This window comes from Siphateles boraxobius, unplaced genomic scaffold, assembly GCF_051911475.1.
Source record: "Siphateles boraxobius isolate OS27281-9 unplaced genomic scaffold, OSU_SipBor_1 18, whole genome shotgun sequence".
NCBI lineage: Eukaryota > Metazoa > Chordata > Actinopteri > Cypriniformes > Leuciscidae > Siphateles > Siphateles boraxobius.
Window position 1 is genome coordinate 7,911,872 of NW_027508788.1, and position 21,153 is coordinate 7,933,024.

The 21,153-nt window shown below is 38.0% G+C and overlaps 1 protein-coding gene across 4 annotated transcripts in view; it reads right to left on the reverse strand.

The window, feature by feature from the left end:
• igsf9bb (immunoglobulin superfamily, member 9Bb) overlaps positions 1–21,153 on the reverse strand; it is a 143,844-nt gene that overhangs the window by 33,379 nt on the left and 89,312 nt on the right. For 3 of the 4 annotated variants that reach the window (XM_077233172.1, XM_077233174.1, XM_077233175.1), the window contains exons 6-12: positions 18,062–18,203; positions 13,909–14,054; positions 5,468–5,610; positions 3,892–4,032; positions 3,646–3,762; positions 3,399–3,549; positions 1,858–1,981 (exon numbers count right to left, since the gene is read on the reverse strand). In XM_077233172.1, coding sequence (XP_077089287.1) covers positions 1,858–1,981; positions 3,399–3,549; positions 3,646–3,762; positions 3,892–4,032; positions 5,468–5,610; positions 13,909–14,054; positions 18,062–18,203 — 964 coding nt within the window. The remainder of the gene's footprint in view (positions 1–1,857; positions 1,982–3,398; positions 3,550–3,645; positions 3,763–3,891; positions 4,033–5,467; positions 5,611–13,908; positions 14,055–18,061; positions 18,204–21,153) is intronic. The other variant, XM_077233173.1, reaches the window with a different exon arrangement.

Genomic DNA, 21,153 nt, shown 5'->3' on the forward strand with positions numbered 1-21,153 from the left:
ATGGTAGTCTATACATTTATATACAGTATGTCTATATATATATATAAACTTCCCCTTGCATCTCATATAATCCCTAGACTTTCCCCTCTTTTTCACCATATGTGTCTCTAAACTCTCAGACTACAATTCATGACTATTTATAGTCTCCAGGGCTTGTAACCGTCTAAACCTATTCATGCTACATTTCCATTAAACATGTCTGCCATCTGTTACCTGCTGTGACATTGCAAAAATATTTTCTAAAAAGTGTAAGTAGCAAAGATACTATTTAAAGGAGCTTAAGAGACAAACGATTGAGATGTTCTTGCTCGTACCCATCGAAGCAAACAAACAAAAAGCATGTGTCATTCTATAGGGGCAGGAGCACAGAGAGCTATAGAATGCTGATATTCCGGCTGAATATCGCAGAGGACAGCGCCAGAGAAGGAGCAGAATCACAGGGATGCAGAAGCACTGGCATGGGCAGCAGAGAGATGAAGAGGCGAAGGAGACGAACGTGCTGAGCCAGAAGCAAGAGTTTGCCGTAATGGTCATGTCAATAACAAAAGTACCTCCGCAACCTATAACCTCTTTTAAACCTGATTGTCACCGTAAGACAGCAAGTAATGGAAACTTATAAAATTATGTTCCAGTAAATACTTACTTGCAATTGTTGGCTCTCTGCATACGGTTACAATATCAAAAACTGTTAAGCACTGAACTGCGAGAAGGCACAAGACAAAGTCTTTATATTAATAAATACATCGCATATCTCAAAATCTATCATAGTTCAGAATCTATCAGGGCTTAATAAATACTGAATGTACAAACTGGCACCTGTTCACAGCACCTGCCAAACATTTGCAGTTCAATAAGCTGGACCTGTAGTTGATTAATTAGCATCTGAAAAGTTCTATTGTACTTCAACATCATTGTTTAGAACTTAATTTGATGTTTTGATATTAACTCACCCTCATGTCGTTCTTTTGTATTAAGAGACATTTCTCAAAATATCAAGTCATACATGTTTGGAAAGACATGGCAGTGAGAGAAAAGAAAGTAGAGAATCTTTCATTATTGAGTCTACTATACCTTATTTTTCTCACAGTATGAATGGGTCTGTATATATGAATGTAAACATGAATATAGCTGGCTTTATATTTTAGGAAGGGGGTCACTGTGATTAAATAAACAATAATAACTATAAAAAGGCCTTACCCTAACACACTGTAAATGTGGCTTCCATAACTATAATCAGCAGTAAACTGTTCCTTCTAAATCACATGAACATGCCATTATTTTTAGTGTGCTGAAGTGATTAAAAAGCAGTCGAACTGCACACAACACAAAAATGGTCGTCATCTTAATAAGGTACTTTGCATGCAGCTCAACTCATAACAACCCAGTAGAGGGATTTTACTGCCTGATCATATCGTTATGAGCCAGATTAACATGGCCAGCATGCTAGGGAACTGCTCGTAGAGGGAAAAAAACTCAATAAAGAAAACAGTGGATCTGGACTAGTCATGAAATGATTATCTATGTTCAAGACTTTCTGGGAAACAAATATTTGGAAGTCATGAACAGGACTTTGAAGAGCAAACTAGAGTCTAGACTGTGTTTTATTCATTAGTATATACACAACAAAAATTCCTAACCATGATGCTCTATACCCAAAATTATCTCCTTAACATTTTAACTGCACTGCCATTAATATTAAAAGTATGGAAGGCCCTGCTGGTCATCTCACCCCTTGGGGGAAAGGTTTTGCCCCGTCCCACACCGTCCCCCCAGATGTAGCAGCCTCACAGCAGCAGCAGAGCTCAGGTCAACAGTTAGGAAAAGAAGCAGAAAGCAAAGCATGCTGGGATGACTCACACATGGCCGTACCAGACTGAGAATGTCTGCTCAAAGCCGCCATCGTAACCAGATTCCCACGAGACGTTGGCCGAGGTCGTCGAGACCGAAACGTGGACTTTGGCGGGGGCGTGTGGGCTTGTGCCTGTGGGAAGAGGACAGGTTGTGTCACACTTGATATAAACACACAGTTGTACACAAAAGCTAAAGCAAGGTCACACACATTTAATTTCCTAAAGCGTTGTAGGTAGAGGAACCCTCGGTCAGAGCGATTAGATCACTTGTCTTAACACAAACACTTGCGCTAACACAAACAAACAGACACAGTGTGCATCATTTATCCTTTATCTCTTATTCAACAGATAACCGTTAGCTTGTAGGGATGCTTTTGAGTAAAATCCCTCTATACTAAGACACTGAAACATTTCTACAGTACGGGTCCGCTCACAGCATATAATATCCATCAGAGGCCTGACCTACCGAAGGACTTTTACACAGAGAGCTTTTTGTGAGGAACTCACTGAATAGCTAATAGAGAAAACCTACAGTTTAGCCTAGCAGCTGGTGATCAGGGACTCAAAGATTCTTTAACTGACAGCTTCACTGAAGCTACTCAAATCCAAACAGTGTCCAATAGCACAGTGGATACGACAGGGCAGGGTGCAGCAGTTTAAGGACTTAGCTGGCATTGTTGTTTTACAGCTGCACGGGTTGCTAATAAAAATAGACAATGGCAACATTAGCATTTGTGCTACTCTCCTCAGTTAAATCTATAAAATAAGTCTGCATGTGCATATACTGCATGTAAGACACTGCAGCAGCTACTGTTAATAGCAATACAAGTAATCTTTGCACCAAAAAAAAGTATGTTTAAAGTGATATGACCGGCAGAAAACGACTCCCTTTTACTCAGTAACCTCTCTACTTTTTTCAAAATACATTAAACAATATGGCTTGGTAAAATAGGGTAAAACATTAACCAACAGATATCAGTATAAACTGGGTTCTCATAGTTTTCAACCAATGAATTACCTTTTTTAGCTTGAGATACTGTATAAGGATTGAGAAACTGGATAAGGATTTTTTTTTAATTAATATTTGGATTCAGACAATTCGCAAATGAGTCATGAACCTGTTGAACCAAAGCCTTGAAAGAAGTTATTGTTGAAAAAATAAAAATAAAACTATTTAAAAAATGTTTTGGGGGTAATTCAAAATAAATAAAACTGAAATAAAATAAACCATTATATGAAATATAAAATATATAAATATTATATAAAATCATATCAGAATAAAACTAGAAAAATATATGTTGACTACAGAAATTTCAATTACTTTTTTAAAAATTCCCTTTTTATGACCATGGGAACCCAGAGTCAAAAACCACTGTCGTCCAGCAAAATATAAAACAAAAAATACATCATGCACCTTTAAAAAAGTAACAGGGTTGAGTCTGTATGATGTAATATGATCAAAAAACATTGCTGTATGGAAGAATCACTTTATTGCAAGTATTGTTTGAGCATCATGTAGTTGCACCATTTGTCTCCTAAGCCTCCTACCAATTACTAGGAGGTGCGTGCTGGCAGTGATGCTCGTGGCGACATTGGAGGCGATACACTCCCACTCCCCGTGGTCCTCCTTGCTGAGAGATTTGAACTGTAAGCTGCCTCTTGGTAGGACGTTGTGCTTGCTTCTGCTGGGCTTCCCTACCTTCTCCAATAAAAAAAAAAGAGTTCTAGCAAGCGGTTCGGTTGGGTTAGCAATGATACAGGATTCTCCTCAAGGATCGTTATGGATGCGCCTTACCTTTCTCCATGTAATGTTGGGGAATGGGTCTCCTTCTGCCTCACAGGGGATGACCAGCTCTCGACCAGCCTCCTGCCTGTACTCCCCTCCAGGAACCACCAGAAATTTGGGTGGGTCCTATCCATCGCCAAACACCACGTTATATTGATGCAAATTGATGATGTAATTAACAAAATGTAAAAATAAATAAATAAATAAATAAATAAAGGTGCAGCTTAAATAAATACTACAAGTGCTATTCTTTACCTTTAGCACCAGGGGGGCGGGAGGGGACTGTCCCATTGTACCGAGGCTATTGTAAGGCACGCAGGTGTAGGTGCCGAGAGAGTCCTCTGTCACCTCAGACACTCGAATGCTCCCATCTTCCATTTGGCTCCAGCCAGGGTACTGCAACAAAGAGAACAGTCCCATCACACCCAGCAGACACAACCAGAGCAAACCGTTTCCTGAAGCTCAAACAGTACAGCATGATGCTTGCAACGCCAAGGTTTTGATGCCCAAATTTGATTCCCAGGAAATGCACAAACTAATCAATTTTGTACACTGCCGTTCACATTTTTGTGGTCAGTAAGATTTTTTATCGCTTTTGAAAGAAATCTCTTATGCTCACTAAGCCTGCATTTAATTTTTATATATTTCAAAATGCCATTTATTCTTAGCTAAGCTTAATTTTCAGCATCATTACTCCAGTCTTCAGTGTCACATGATCCTTCAGAAATCGTTCTAATATGCTGATTTGGAATAAATATTCTAAATATCATCAATGCTAAAAAAAAAAGCTTTGCTGCTTAATATTTTTGTGGAAACAGTGATACATCTTTTCGAGGATCCTTCGATACATATAAAGTTCAAAAGATCAGAAGTTATTTCAAAAAGAAATCTTAACATTATTAATCTCTTTGCCATCACTTTTCAATTTAATGTGTCCTTGCTGAATTAAAGTATTACCTTCTTCGAAAAACAAACAAATAAATAAATAACTTAATAAGGCCAAACTTTTTAGCTTTAGTGTATTTTGAATAGAATGTAAATTCCTTTAGATAAAAGCATCCATTGCATGTATAATTACATGTACAATGTAAAAACTGCAAATTCAATCATCGCACTCGGTTTAATCACAGTATGAAAAATCTAAATCAATACTCTGTGAAATCATCTGCAATCAGTTTGAGTGTAATGGACACACTGGATTATATCACTTATGTATGAATGTACTAAAAAGTGGAGGGGACATATTACTAACCTCATCAGCTTAGATCATGAATATTAATTAGGTCATGTAACAATTGCCTAGTCCTTGCTGAAAGACAGGCATAGAGAGTGGGTGTTAACCATAACCAACTAGTAGGCTGTGTGGTATAAAAGTCATAATTTAACAAGGCTGGGTACAGCTTTTTCTTCACACTGCATCAGAAACGCCACCAAAAAGTGGGGGAACAAGCTTTTAAATGGACTAAAACACCTGACAAGCAGTACGACTTTTGCATTCAGTGAAATGTATGAAGTGGATTTGCTCTCAGTGCTCTTGGGATATAACATGATAAGCCTACACATTTTTAGCTGCATGGACACTATCTTTTAAAGCCAATTGCATTGAGGAGGAACAGGCTTTGAGAATGAAAGTGATTTCCTGTCCCTTCATTAGGGTCAGTTATTCCCCACTTGGCTTTACTGAAGAAGAGCCAGCATTCTTTGTCTGTGCGAGACTATGAGTTCAATTTAACCTGTGAATGAAACCCATTTCACACAGCTGCAAGAGGTCGTTGAGGAACATTTGACAGCATCTGTGAAAACACTGAGATCATTGTCCAGCTGGACTCACCTTCTCTATCCGCAGAGGCAGGCCATCTTTTTTCCACTTCACTGAAGTGACAGGCGGGTTGGCATCCACCGGGCAGCGGATGTACCCCGGCAGTCCGATGGCCACGTAAATAACGGGCGGCATGTTTACCACACGGGCAGGGTCTACAGGACACAATGATAGTAGAAACATTTAATACAGCATAAAAGCTGTGCTGTTATAAAATTAGACATCGAGGGTTTTGTGCATTGTTAAACTGACTGACAGATGAGAGGAGTTTGTACTGGATGACTCTCTGAGCCATTAAGCTATCACTCACGCCGAAGCTACGTCGTAGGCTATGTGTAGCATGCGTACCCTTCGGCGTAGCCTGACGTGCACCTCTCCAAAAATATAGCAACTCGTCAATTCTACGCAGACCACAAGCACTGTGATTGGTCTGCTAGAACCGCTCCCTCGGGTTTCACATGTTCCCTCTGCATGTGTAATTGCGCGTTAACGCGGACAACGATGCAGAAGTATAAATGAAAACCAACAGTGTAGAGGCTCTGGCGGAGGTCCGACACAGAAGTATAAATCAGCCATTAGTCTGAAACATTTAGCACAAATCCTCTGAATGAGTCAACTATTGTTGAAGAAATACACTAAAAAGGAACTGCTTGAAATCAGTGTGTGAGATCTGAAGACAAAAATGGTAAATGACCTGAATTTTTATAGCACTTTCACACATCGGTGACCCAATGGCCACCAAAGCGCTTTACATATTGCCTCTAATTTTCTCGTATCCACTCAGACACCGACGGTGGTGTCAGCCATGCAAGGCCAGGTGGACCCGGGGATTGAACCACCAACCTTCCGGTTTGTAGACAACCTACATGAACCACTGAGCCACTGCCAACCCAAGAGATAAAAAAGATCTGAACTACGTCACACAGAGACTATTACTCAGCTAATTGGAGTACAGTACAGTAAGTGTCTTGGGAACAGATGGGAAAAAGTAGCTACAGCCTACATAACTGAAATACAATATTTTTTTATATTTTCAAAAATACAAAATAAGTTGCAAATAAAAAAAATTATTATTGAGAGAGCCCAAAAAAAAAAAAAAAAAACCAAATGCTTATGAAATTCTGGTCACTAGATATTTGAATAAACAGGCAGCATGTACTGTAGTATAAGGCACTTTCTAAGGAAATTGGCTTAAGATCAGCTTCCAACCATAACATCATGTCTAGTGATATAAACAATTTCAAGCAAGCCTTAGATATAACTATGTGTGACGATGTATATGTTCAACGTAGAACTGGCGTTTAAGTAGATCAAATATAAAGATAAATAAATAAATAAATATTCGAAAATTTGGGTTCAGACTTAACAAATTGTTTTAACAAGGATGCATTAAATTAATAAAAAGTGGCAGTAAAAACATTTATAATGATACAAAAATGTTATATTCATTAAATAATCGTGAAAAACTGCATCGTGGTTTTCACAAAAAATATTAACTGTTTTTGGCATTGATGATAACAAGTTTCTTGCATACCAAATCAGCACATTAGTATAATTTTGGAAGAATCACTTGACACTGAAAACTGGAATAATCGTGCTGAAAAGTCAGCTTTGCCATCATGGGAATAAATTACATTTTATAATATAGTGCAATAATATTTTACAATATAACTTTATTTTTGATTAAATGTTCATGCTCATGCTTGGTGAGCATAAGCGATGAAAAATAAATAAAAAAATCTAACCATCTCCAGACTTTTGAATGGTAGTGTAAATAAACAGTCCATCAAACAAGGGTTTATTCTTTGAATTAACTGCATATACAGGTCCTTCTCAAAAAATTAGCATATTGTGATAAAGTTCATTATTTTCCATAATGTAATGATAAAAATTAAACTTTCATATATTTTAGATTCATTGCACACCAACTGAAATATTTCAGGTCTTTTATTGTTTTAATACTGATGATTTTGGCATACAGCTCATGAAAACCCAAAATTCCTGTCTCAAAAAATTAGCATATTTCATCCGACCAATAAAAGAAGTGTTTTTAATACAAAAAAAAGTCAACCTTCAAATAATTATGTTCAGTTATGCACTTAATAGTCAATACTTGGTCGGGAATCCTTTTGCAGAAATGACTGCTTCAATGCGGCGTGGCATGGAGGCAATCAGCCTGTGGCACTGCTGAGGTGTTATGGAGGCCCAGGATGCTTCGATAGCGGCCTTAAGCTCATCCAGAGTGTTGGGTCTTGCGTCTCTCAACTTTCTCTTCTCAATATCCCACAGATTCTCTATGGGGTTCAGGTCAGGAGAGTAGGCAGGCCAATTGAGCACAGTAATACCATGGTCAGTAAACCATTTACCAGTGGTTTTGGCACTGTGAGCAGGTGCCAGGTCGTGCTGAAAAATGAAATCTTCATCTCCATAAAGCTTTTCAGCAGATGGAAGCATGAAGTGCTCCAAAATCTCCTGATAGCTAGCTGCATTGACCCTGCGCTTGATAAAACACAGTGGACCAACACCAGCAGGTGACATGGCACCCCAGACCATCACTGACTGTGGGTACTTGACACTGGACTTCAGGCATTTTGGCATTTCCTTCTCCCCAGTCTTCCTCCAGACTCTGGCACCTTGATTTCCGAATGACATGCAAAAGTCAAGTCAAGTCAAGTCAAATATATTTATATAGCGCCTTTCACAATGCAGATTGTATCAAAGCTGCTTCACAGTATCAATCAAAACAACTTAACAATGTTTGTTTATTACTGGAAAAAAAAGACATCCAAGTTTGGTAGAGCTAATCAATGGTATGATTGGTTAATTAATTTGAATATCCCCAACTGAGCAAGCCAAAGGCAACAGTGGCAAGGAACCGAAAAACTCCATCCAGTGACCTAATGGTGTCCTAACACCCCATCAAATGACCCAATGGAGAAAAAAAAAACCTTGGGAGAACCCAGGCTCAGTCGGGGGCCAGTTCTCCTCTGGCGTTTATGAACTAGAGGCCGAATTTACAGTAACTGTAAGATAAAAATTTATATGAATGCCTGGCTAAATAGATGCGTCTTCAGTCTAGTTTTAAACTGGGAGAGAGAGTCTGAGCTACGAACAATATCAGGAAGGCTATTCCAGAGCTTCGGAGCTAAATGTGAAAATGCTCTGCCTCCTTTGGTGGATCTGGATATCCTAGGAATGACCAGAAGCCTCGAATCTAGTGATCTTAAAGAGCGCGATGGATTGTAAGGCGATAGAAGATCCGTTAAATAGACTGGAGCTAAACCATTTAGAGCTTTATAAGTCAAAAGCAATATCTTGTATTTAATACGGAACTTTATAGGTAACCAATGAAGTGATGATAAAATCGGTGTTATATGATCATATTTTCTTGATCTAGTAAGAACTCTAGCGGCTGCATTTTGGACTAACTGTAGCTTGTTTATTGAAGATGCAGGACAACCAGCTAATAAAGCATTACAGTAATCTAGTCTCGAGGTCATGAATGCATGAACTAACTTTCTGCATCATAGACTGATAGCATATTACGTAGCTTAGCAATGTTTCTAAGGTGGAAAAAGGCTGTTTTTGTAACATATGAAATATGCTTTTCAAAAGACAGGTTGCGGTCTAGTATAACACCCAGGTCTTTTACTGTAGCGGATAAAGTAACAGGGCATCCTACTATGTTAAAGTCGTGCTGTGAAGGGTTTTGTGGACGGTTTGTAGAACCGATAAGTATTACCTCTGTCTTGTCTGGATTTAATAAAAGAAAATTACGCGTCATCCAATCTTTTATATCATTAACACAATCTGTCAATTTGGATAATTTAGCGTATTCATCTGGCCGTGGTGAAATATATATTTGAGTGTCATCAGCATAACAATGGAAACTAATTCCATGTTTCCGTAGAATATTACCAAGTGGCAGCATATATATTGAGAATAATAAAGGGCCTAACACAGATCCCTGCGGCACTCCATAGTTTGCCGAAGTTATAATCGATTTTTCTCCATTTAAGTAGACGAAATGGTAGCGGTCAGATAAGTATGACCTGAACCAGCTTAATGCTTGTCCTTGAACACCAGTGTAATTTTGTAGTCGATCTAAGAGTATTGTGTGATCTATAGTATCGAACGCAGCACTAAGATCAAGTAAAACTAGTACTGAGATACAGCCTTGGTCCGAAGCTAAAAGTAAATCATTTGTGATTCTAACAAGGGCAGTTTCAGTGCTATGATGTGGCCTGAATCCAGACTGAAACTTTTCATAGATGTCGTTTTCTTGCAAGAAAGAGCCGAGTTGAGCAGCCACAACTTTTTCTAATATTTTTTACATAAATGGAAGATTCGAAATGGGTCTGTAATTTGCTAGGTTATTTGGATCTAATTGTGGTTTATTTAACTCTTTTTGTCATATGGTTGTAAAGCATTGTAATTGTTCTTGCGGGGTGATAATTGCGGCTGAATTATAAGGCACGAGCAGAGATCGAACGTTTACGATTTTGATTCTGATGCTTTCAATTTTCTCGGTGAAGAAGTTCATGAAATCATTACTACTAAACTGTAACGAGGTATTTTGTTCAGACGACGTCTGTTTATTTGTTAGTCTAGCCACGGTATTAAATAAAAACCTTGGATTATTTCGGTTGTTTTCTATTAATTTGCTGAGGTGCTCCGCCCTGGCCGTTTTAAGGGCCTTTTTATAACGTGACATACTGTCTTTCCACGCGATTCTAAAGACCTCTAAATTAGTTTTTTTCCATTTACGCTCTAAATTACGGGTTTCTCTCTTTAAAACATACGTAGTATTGTTGTACCATGGTGCTATACTTTTTTCTCTGACCTTTTTTAATCTAATGGGTGCAACAATATCCAATGTTCTAGAGAGAATGGAGCTCTTAGTTCGTCTAGTTCATCTGTTTGTTTGGGTTCAGGCAGCAGCTGGGACAGATCAGATAAGCTATATGAGAAATGATCTATGGTGGATGGACGAATTGTTCTACCTGGTCGATAACGTGGCGCAGCATGACATATTATAGCAGTGCGTAATGTGCAAGTTACCAAGTAGTGGTCAGTGACATCATCACTTTGCGGTACAATATCTATATCGGTTGGATCGGTTCCATATGATATAATTAAATCAAGTGTATGATTAAGACGATGAGTTGGTCCGGTGACGTTTTGCTTGACCCCGAAGGAGTGTAATAAATCTGTAAACGAAACCCCTAACGCATCATTTAAATTATCTACGTGTATGTTAAAATCTCCAACAATTAATGCTTTATCGACGTTGACCAAAAGATCTGATAGAAAGTCAGCAAACTCTTTTAGGAAATTGGCGTAAGGCCCTGGAGGTCTGTATACGGTAGCCAATGCTAGAGATAATGTGGTTTTTTTTCTTACATCTAAGAGCGTAACATTTAGCACAAGCACTTCAAACGAATTAAACCTATGACGAGTTTTCTGAGTAACATTAAGGGTATCTCTGTAAATTGTTGCAACACCGCCGCCACGACCGATCAGACGGGGCTCATGCTTATAACAGTATCCAAAACTGAGCAACAGTCCAGTGCTGCTTCTCTGTAGCCCAGGTCAGGCGCTTCTGCCGCTGTTTCTGGTTCAAAAGTGGCTTGACCTGGGGAATGCGGCACCTGTAGCCCATTTCCTGCACACGCCTGTGCACGGTGGCTCTGGATGTTTCTACTCCAGACTCAGTCCACTGCTTCCGCAGGTCCCCCAAGGTCTAGAAATCAGTCCTTCTCCACAATCTTCCTCAGAGTCAGGTCACCTCTTCTCGTTGTGCAGCGTTTTTTGCCACACTTTTTCCTTCCCACAGACTTCCCACTGAGGTGCCTTGATACAGCACTCTGGGAACAGCCTATTTGTTCAGAAATTTCTTTCTGTGTCTTACCCTCTTGCTTGAGGGTGTCAATGATGGCCTTCTGGACAGCAGTCAGGTCGGCAGTCTTACCCATGATTGCGGTTTTGAGTAATGAAACACGCTGGGAGTTTTTAAAAGCCTCAGGAATCTTTTGCAGGTGTTTAGAGTTAATTAGTTGATTCAGATGATTAGGTTAATAGCTCATTTAGAGACCCTTTTCATGATATGCTAATTTTTTGAGACAGGAATTTTGGGTTTTCATGAGCTGTATGCCAAAATCATCAGTATTAAAACAATAAAAGACCTGAAATATTTCAGTTGGTGTGCAATGAATCTAAAATATATGAAAGTTTAATTTTTATCATTACATTATGGAAAATAATGAACTTTATCACAATATGCTAATTTTTTGAGAAGGACCTGTATACACAGAATTGTGTGATATCATAGGCAATGAAGGATACATAAAAACCTTCAAAAACCAACCAGATGTTGTGAAAAGCCACTATTAATAGTGTTTTCACCAGTTCACGAAAAATGATCAAGAAGATGATTTCTGATAACTTTTTCCTTCATTATATTGTATAAACCAAATCTAAAGCTAAGAGTATCAATAATGCTGTAAAAGAGATTCAGTCGCATGTGACTCATAAATCACTGTCTCCTATTAGTGAAGACACCAGCCAACCGCAGCATGTTGGAGAGCGAGAGGGACCGGTGCCCCGAAACGAACGCTGAAGAAATCCACTGCTCCATCTTAATGCTTAGCAAAGTACATGGCCGGCTCTATTTTTAGCGCAAGTGGAGCTGTGGGATGGGATGGCGGGAGGAGTGGACCAGAAAGAAGTGTGGAGTTGAAAAAAGAACAGAAGAAAAGGGAGTCGTGAGGATGTAAGGACAGGATTGCTGAAATAAGAAAAGAAAAGGGAAAAAGGAGCAGACCTGCAATGCCGTCAAATGTCTAACGGGGCCGCCAGCGCCCACGCTAACAGCCTGCCGGAGTGTCTGCAGGTGACGTCACTGCAGAGAAGAGGGTTTCCACACAGGATGATGTCATCCCTTTTCATTCCCCCCTCCCTTTTTTCACTTACTGTCAAATACACTTTCTCTGCGCCTCTGCTCGCTACACACATGGGCGGCCAGACTATGTGCCGGTGGATGAGACTGTTTTATAAAACAGGTGAAAATTTCTGCAGTCTGTCCCTCTCTGGGAATTCTGCTATGATGTAATCCCTTTCCGCCACTTCAACTGATCCAAGCCAGTCCGACACAGCCTAATCTGCATCCTCTGAGCGAGGGAATTTTAAATGTCTGTTACCTTGGATACCACAGCCAATTTGCAGTGCTCATTCCCGCCACTATTTACTGCAAATGCAACATGTTTGTGTGTTTTCCCCTGCTTTTTTTTTCAACAACGTCTAGAAAAGCCTCTACTCGCGGGTTCTTTGCATCATTCTATCGGAGTGGAGGACGTGAGCCATGACTGAGTTATCTGCTAGCTTACTGACTCAAGGTCACTGTTTCAATTCTGCTCCAGACTCCGGGGACAGAAGGCCATTCCAATCTCTTGGCTGCAAATAGAAAGCGTCAGCCTACCCAACAGTGGCAGTTGAGGCTAATGCACCCTCATGCCCATGTATTGAGATGGAATACGCCGGGAGAGTAAAGTAACCCTTTCATCAATTACAAAAGATCATCATGCAAGAAAGATCTGTTATATATCTTTGTAATTCTGAATGCATGATCCCAATGTGAAAACGTAAAAAAATGATCTGTCCCATGATGAAGAGGCATAATCTGCTGGTGAAGGTTGTTACTTTATTTTCATGCTCAATCCATTGAGGCCAATGTCACAGAGGATGAAGGAGAATTCATCCTCTATTACATCATGCATGACATTACGTAATACAATAGGCAACTGGGAATTATTGCTTCATCTACAATGATATATATACAGTATAAACCTCCTGATTGAAGTGATTTTGTAAACATATGTTACATATGATACGATAACAACATTTTACTATAACAAATTCATTTTAGATAAAGCAGTAAGTCCCAGTTGCCTATTGTGTAATGTCATACATAATAACCTACTGTATATCTACATTGGGGTTCTAACATGTGAGATCATACTGAAAATATGGGAATAAAAGGTCTAATTAATTTACTACAAAGTGGAATGATAATGATTACTTGGACACTAATGATTTTTTTTTGCAAATTTGTGACACTGACAATGTGTACAACATTGTTTTAGAAGCACAAGATGCTTTGGATCATCTGAAGCTGATCATCATGTTCAACAAAACAGAACCACTTTCACTTTTGCTCTTAGATTTGAGGGGTATGATCAGCTGGATATATTGACTGGAAGTAAAAATACTAAATTGATTCTTTTCTGACGGTTTCTCGCCCACACTCCACAGTATATTTCAGCATGTGCTCGGAGCAATGCAGAGAGTTTTTTAGGGGCACCAGCAACGGATACATGTTTTCAGATGAGGGACAAAAATCTAATGTCTGTAAGATCTAGTGGTGTATCAGCAGATTGCTCCGCAGAACAACTCACAATGCACTGTCAGGTATGCTGATGCAGAGGGTGGGCGGCCAAGGCTGTTACTCGGGCTGCAGGTGTATCTCCCAGCATCCTCAGGTTTCACCTGGGAGATGATGAGTGAACCGTCAATCAGAATACTCACTCTGCGCTTTAGATCACTGGAGAGAGAGGAAAAGACAGAGCTGATTTAACACAAGTAGTATTAATAATGACAATTCCCACAATTTACATTACTTACAAGTCGTTATTGCCACAAAGAATGCCACAAAGATAAAATCACTATTTATTCTAGGTACATATGTTATTGTTCAAAAGTTTGGATCGGTAAGATTTAATAAAAAAGGAAAAAAAGAGTGATACTTTTATTTAGCAAGGATCCGTTAAATTGATCAGAAGTGACAGTAAAGTTATAATGTTACAAAAGATTTCTATTTCCAATGAATGCTGTTCTCCAACAAAGAATCCTGGAAAAATCATGGTTTCCAAAAAATTTAAATTATACAGTATAACTGTCTTCAGTATTATTAATAAGAAATGATTCTTGAGCAGCAAATCAGCATAATAAAATGATTTCTGAAGGATAGTGTGACACTGATGACTGGAGAAATGATGCTGTTGAAAATACAGCTTTGACATCACATATTTTCACATATAAAATGTATTTTATTTTAAATTGTATTAACATTTCACAATATTAGTGTTTTACTGTATTTTAGCTCAAATAAATGCTGCCTTGGTGAGTATAACAGACTTATTTCAAAAACATTTATACAAATCTTACTGACCTCAAACTTTTGAACGGTATTGTATATTCTTTTTGTGTTCCAGGTACTGGAACGACATGAAAGCGAGTAAATAATAATTATATTTTTGTAAACTATCCCTAAAGATATGTATGCCTGCGTAAATTAATTTTAAGCCAGAAAATAAAGCACAAAGCCTCATGAATTACAGTCTACTCTTTCAACAAGAACAGATGGAGTGTCCGGGGCAGAGATCAGAAAGAAAAAAAAGAAAAAACGCTTCAGTGGACAAAATGCCTGCGTGGCCTCTATTCTTGCCTGTGCTTCCACCTGTCCTGCTGCACAGAGTCTCTATTTCTCTTTTAGAAAAAAACAAACATAATATCCTTTTTCTATAGAGTGTACAGGACACGCATGAGGGCGTCTTGAATGGCTCAGGGCACCGCTACTTATAATCAGTGCTAGTGGAGCGTATGATGACACAAGCGGCATGTCACTGGACATTCTTGTCATGGGGGAGAACAGCTAACCATGAAAACCTGAGAGGGTCTATGGTGAGGCTATGGTTACCATGTTCCCTTTTCTATTCAAGGTCAACACAGAGGACACACCATTTTATGTAACATTTCTGTTTCTACAACTGCTTTTTTCAAAATACTCTCTGATGTTCATTCATGTTTATTTTGTGCTGTAACTAGTAGTAAAGTGTAAGAGTGTGCTCCCGCTTCGCTTGAACTGAGGCAATGCAGCAATGTGGCATGTCACAGTAAGAGTGCTAAACGTATTTATGGTTTGAATTATATAATAAAACTTAATTTTGAAAGCCGAGATTGTTTTATTTCAAAATATATCAATATATATAAAAAAACATCAAATAACCTGCTCTGTCTTTTCTGTCAGCGCATTGTCCATATCCTCTTTGTTACGCAACGTTTTTTCACTGCGTGAGAATATGGATGTGTGGCGTGTATGACGCTGAATGAGTGAGAGTTGGAAGCCCTGACAGTCATTCATGTTTTTACCTTAGCAACATGCTAATGCTAAAGTCGTGTGAGGAGTAGCTTCCTATTTTTAGTGTCCCCAATTAGTCACTTATAAGGTTCTATTTCAGTTGGAATTGATGGCGTTCGAAGTATGTATTAAAAAAAATGTTTTCCCGTTTCATAGGAGTATAAATATGAGGAAACACAAAGGCAAAATTCCCTTGATCATCCATTACAATGAGTAAGACCAAAGAATATAGTTCATAGATGTGCAGCACAAGATTGTTAAGCTTCACAAAATAGAAAAACGCTGTAAGAAAAAGTATTGAAAATTCCCATTTCCACCATCAGGGCAATAATTAAGAAGTTTCAATCAAGTAAAGATGTTACAAAACTGCCTGGAAGTGGATGTGTTTCTATATTGTCTTAAAGTATGGTGAGGAGGATAGTTTGAACGGCCAAAGACTCTCAGAAAACATTTAAAAAAAAAATTCTAACAGCACTTACATCATCACAAGGGAGGGTTTCAAAACAAATCCTCTGCTCTCATCCAAAAACAAACTCCGGCCTTTTCATTTGTCAGACATTACTAGAACTTCAACCGGGACTGAGTTCTGTGGTCAGATGAAACAACAACAACAAAAAAAGCTTTCTGGCAGCTAACCCAACAGATGGGTTTGGTGCAAACAGGGATAAAAAAAAAAAAACACCCCATGCCCAAGGTTAAATATATTTTGCTGGAGGTCCTGGACCTCTTGTTCTGATACATATCATCATGGATTCTATCATTTACCAAAAGATCAAAACAATCTAAACCTGACGACCTCTGCTAAAGCTTATAATGGGCCGTGGTTGGATCTTCCATCAGGACAATGGTCCAAAAAAAATCTGATTAGGGACATTGAGAATGAAAATGTTATCTGACTAATATTAATGTATTACTTTAAACATTTTGTCCAGCACTTCAATTTCAATCCTTCAGAAAATTCTCACAAGCACACACAGGGCAAAAGAGACACGAATCAGACAATCTGAGGTGTGAGACTTTCAAACAAGTATAGTGACACACGGACACATGCACACATGTAAATACAAGTGGGAAACACATAGCATAATTTTCATACTAAACTTTCATTTTTTCAACTCAGAATGCTGAAACCTCGCAAAACCGAGTATCCCTTGTAAAATTGCATATTTTTTTTTGCAAAACATTCAGGGGCTATTCTATGGCTACATTTACACTAGTGCATTTTTGTTTTAAAACTTCTTATTATATCTTATATCTTCTTCCCCTTCTTATACTGTATCTGTGACTTAGTCACCCTGCGTATCCAATCACTGCGTATCATTCCCTGATTCGTCAAGCCCCTACGCTACTGAAACACAACAATAACAGACCAACCTCAATGCCCGTGTTTAAACATTAACATGGAGATGAAACGGCAAGCTTTGCTGACTTAGTTCAAGCTATTATTAGAGCAATCGGCAACTCTTTACAATTTGTAAGTGCAAATGTAAACTCTTTCAAACTCTTTCAAAATAAATGTAAATTAAACATGCATCTGTTTATCAATAGATGTGCACTATGGTTCAAAAGTTTGAGGTGGGTAAGATTTGTTTATTGTTTTTGAAAGAGTCTCTAACACCGTGTCTAAACCGGACGCGTATGGTGCGATATGACAAAAGACAATAGAACCCTTTATAATCAGTGATGTTGTTTACACTGGATGCAGTTATCCAATCACTCACGATACTTCTCACAGGAAGGAAAAATGGATTTGTAACGGTCGCTTTATCGCGTCCGGCATAGACATGGTGTTATGCCAAACAAGGCTGCATTTATATGATCAAAAATACAGTTAAAACAGTAATATTGTGAGATATTATCATATTTTTCATTTATTATCATATATATCATTAAAAATAACTTTTCTATTTGAATATATTTTAAAATATAATTTATTATATATTATTATTAATGTTGAAAACAGTTGGGCTGCTTAACATTTTTATGGAAACCATAATCTTTTTTTCAAGTGTCTTTGATGAAAGTTTAAAAGAACAGCATTTATTTGAAACATAAATCTTTTTGCTGTCACATTTGATCAATTTAATGTGTCCCTGTGGAATAAAAGTATACATTTCTTCAAAAAAAATTTTTGAACTGACCCCAAACTTTTGAATGGTGTGTTCGGATGAGTTGAAGCCCTCTACATAGTTTAACGACACCTACAATTGCATTTCAGAACATTTTTCAACAAAAGGCCTTACAAAGTGTTTAACCAAAGCCTAAAACAGTATAACAATGCCCATAGTCCCTAATGGCAAACTCACTGATGCCTCAATGATGATGACGAAACTACATGGACTGTGACAAACTCCACATGGACACAGGACAGTGGGGGTATGGTACAGTAATGAACCCGATCATAACTTTACTTCTTGAAGTAGACGTTATCTTCCTCCCAGAACCAGGTGTACGTTAGGTTGCCAGGATATGCCTCAGCATGACAAGTGAAGAATGCATCCTGGGATATGTTTACAGTTATGTTCTCTGGCGGTGAGACAATAAATGGGGGTCCTGAAATAGAAAAGAGACATATAATAAATCAACATTACATATCAGTATGCGTCACATCCTATTGGAGCATATAGCATTCTCAGTACTATAAAAGCAACTAGAGCTGGAGAAAAGATTTCATATGAGTGTTTTTAATCATGTATATTTTCATTCTGTCATTTTGAATTTAACAGCTGTTAAACAATCAACACAATCCACAATTGTGGAGTGAATATTGTATTCAGTCAATGCCTTACTTACAGTGGTGTACATACTGAATGAAGAGTTAATATACACTACCAGTCAAAAGTTTGGAAAAATAATTATGATTTATGCTCACCAAGGCTGTATTTAGTTGCACAAAAATACAGTAAAAACAGTAATTTTGTGAAACATTATTACAATTTAAAATAACTGTTTAATCTTGTAATATATTTACAAATGCAATTTATTCCTGTGTTGGCAAACCAGGACCATTACTCCAGTCTTCAGTGTCACTTTAGATATCTTTACATTACATTAAAGAGGTCATGACATGAGAAAACTAATTTGCCTTGATCTTTCGGCATATAAGAGTCTTTGTTCTAGTAAAACATCGTGCAAGTTTCATAGCTTGAAATCCTAATTATTATAAACAAAGCATTTATTTAATCAAGCTCCAAAAGATATTGCGGGATCTTTGACGTCACACAGCAAATATATTTGCAAATGGTATGACTGCCTCCAGAGAAAGACATCAATAAATAGTTATTATACATCATTATAAATCATTATAATTATACATCAGTAGGCCCCACCTACTGGCATTCAGTTACTTAACAGCTGACACAAGATGCATCAAAAGCAAATAGAACCCATTATAATCACTGACGCTGTCTACACTGGACACAATATACAGATGCGCGTTCAGTTTCTGACATACTCCGTCTGTCTGCCAACAGCAAAACAAATGGAAGAGTGAAAAAAACATCCCGGATCATGTCAGAGGATTATATGATTGTTTGGAGCATTTTGTTTTGTAAACATGGCACAGTGTAATGGAGAGTTGGCGAAGAAAATTTTGATGAAAGATGAAGCAGACAATTTTATTGGATCTGACAGCAGCTGAATAACAAACCGTAAGTAAATGATTTCATAATGCTTAGTCTGTAAATGATGGGGGTTTTTTTTGGATAATGTTTGCTAGTGAAAATATTAAAATACTAAAAAATCCATGCCATGAGCATTTTAAACTAAACATTAAAAACACTAGATAAAAACATGTAAAAATATTAGAGGTACCCTCAGTTGTAACGTACATATTCAGATCAATAGTCTCATTTGTATATCATCGATTAAGATAATAAGAATTCTACTCAGTGTGAGGATCTGCAGTGGCCTACCAACAGATCTCACTGTTCCGCCCACTGTGGGCATCACTTATGTTGGCAGTGCCAGTGTTAAGAGAGGGCTCTTCTGTGGAGAAAGCCTGCAGAGATCTTCACATGAAGGCATGGACTCTACACACACACATTTATGTACATTTTTTTTTAAAACAATTCCATCAGTAGGGCTCAAGTATGGAAGTCCATTTCTGCCTCACTTAAAAAAAATGATGATGAATCTATAAATAATAATAATGAGAAACGTTTTTTTTTTATTATGACTTTGCATCTCATTATATTGAGAATATCTCTCATAATAATGGCTTGGCATTTCATAATAATGGCAAACTTTCTGATGATTAATGCTTAGTATCTCAATAATGAGAATTTTCTTAAAATGTACTTTGTCGTAAAATTTAGAAAAAAATTGAATAAATGACTTAATATCTCATAATAATTGGAAAGTTTCTCATAATCAGTGCTTAGTATCTCATAATGAGAAAATTATTAAATATGTACTTTGTCATAAAACTTTTTAAAAAAATCAAATAAATGACATAATATTGCATAATAATGGAAAACTTTCTAATAATTAATTCTTAGTATCTCATAACAATGGGAAACTTTCTCATTATTATTGCTTAGTATCTCAATATACTGAGAGCTTTCTTAATATGTACTTTGTCGTAACATTTTAAAAAAAAATCTAATAACTGAATTAATATGTAATAATCTTGTAATAATAGTATCTAATAATAATAAGAAACTTTCACATAATTAATGCTTAGTATCTCATAACAATGAGAAACTTTCTCAATATGTACTTTATGTCATAAAACTTAGAAAAATCAAAACTGACTTAACTGACTTAATATGTAACAATCTTGTAATGATTAATGATTTCCATTACACGAGAGTAGATGTTAAAACTTCATGCTGATTTGTCCTCGGCTTTCGCCAAGATAAGCACCAACTAAGACGTAGCTTTACAGTAACCTATGCTTCTCCATCCATTTACGCTTCTTTCCATCTGGTGACGTGAATCTCCTTCTGTCTGGTGTTAATGGCTACAGTGTATGGCGCGTCAGCACACACAACGGCTGCAACCACAGTGCGGTCCCCCCATAACAACCCTCTGGATTGAGCGGAGTAGGGAACTGGGAACATCTCTAGGGTCTTCAAGTGGGCACCTTCCGTCCTCAGTGTTTCGTCGACTAGCCCACGACACCTCAAGAGGGCTCGACAGTGACTCTGGCGTCCCAGAGTCACCCCCTCCGTCCCCCACTCAACTCAGCCCAGCTTACTGACCTCTACTTCCCTCTTGCTGCTGAGACCTAACCACAATCTAACAATCTCTCCGCAACCCAACCATACGCACCAACCCGTTTGACTAAGGCTGTCGAGCCCCACTGGTGCGTTAATATGCAGTTTCAGTGGCAACGGTTCCGTATGGCATACCACCTACCACAAAACACAATATCTCCCCAACCACCCGTCATTCACGCAATATACACAGGAACGTAATGACTGTAAATACTATACAACCTATACAAATAAACCAACAGTTGCTGCTGAGACCGAACCACAATCTCACAATCTCTACGCAA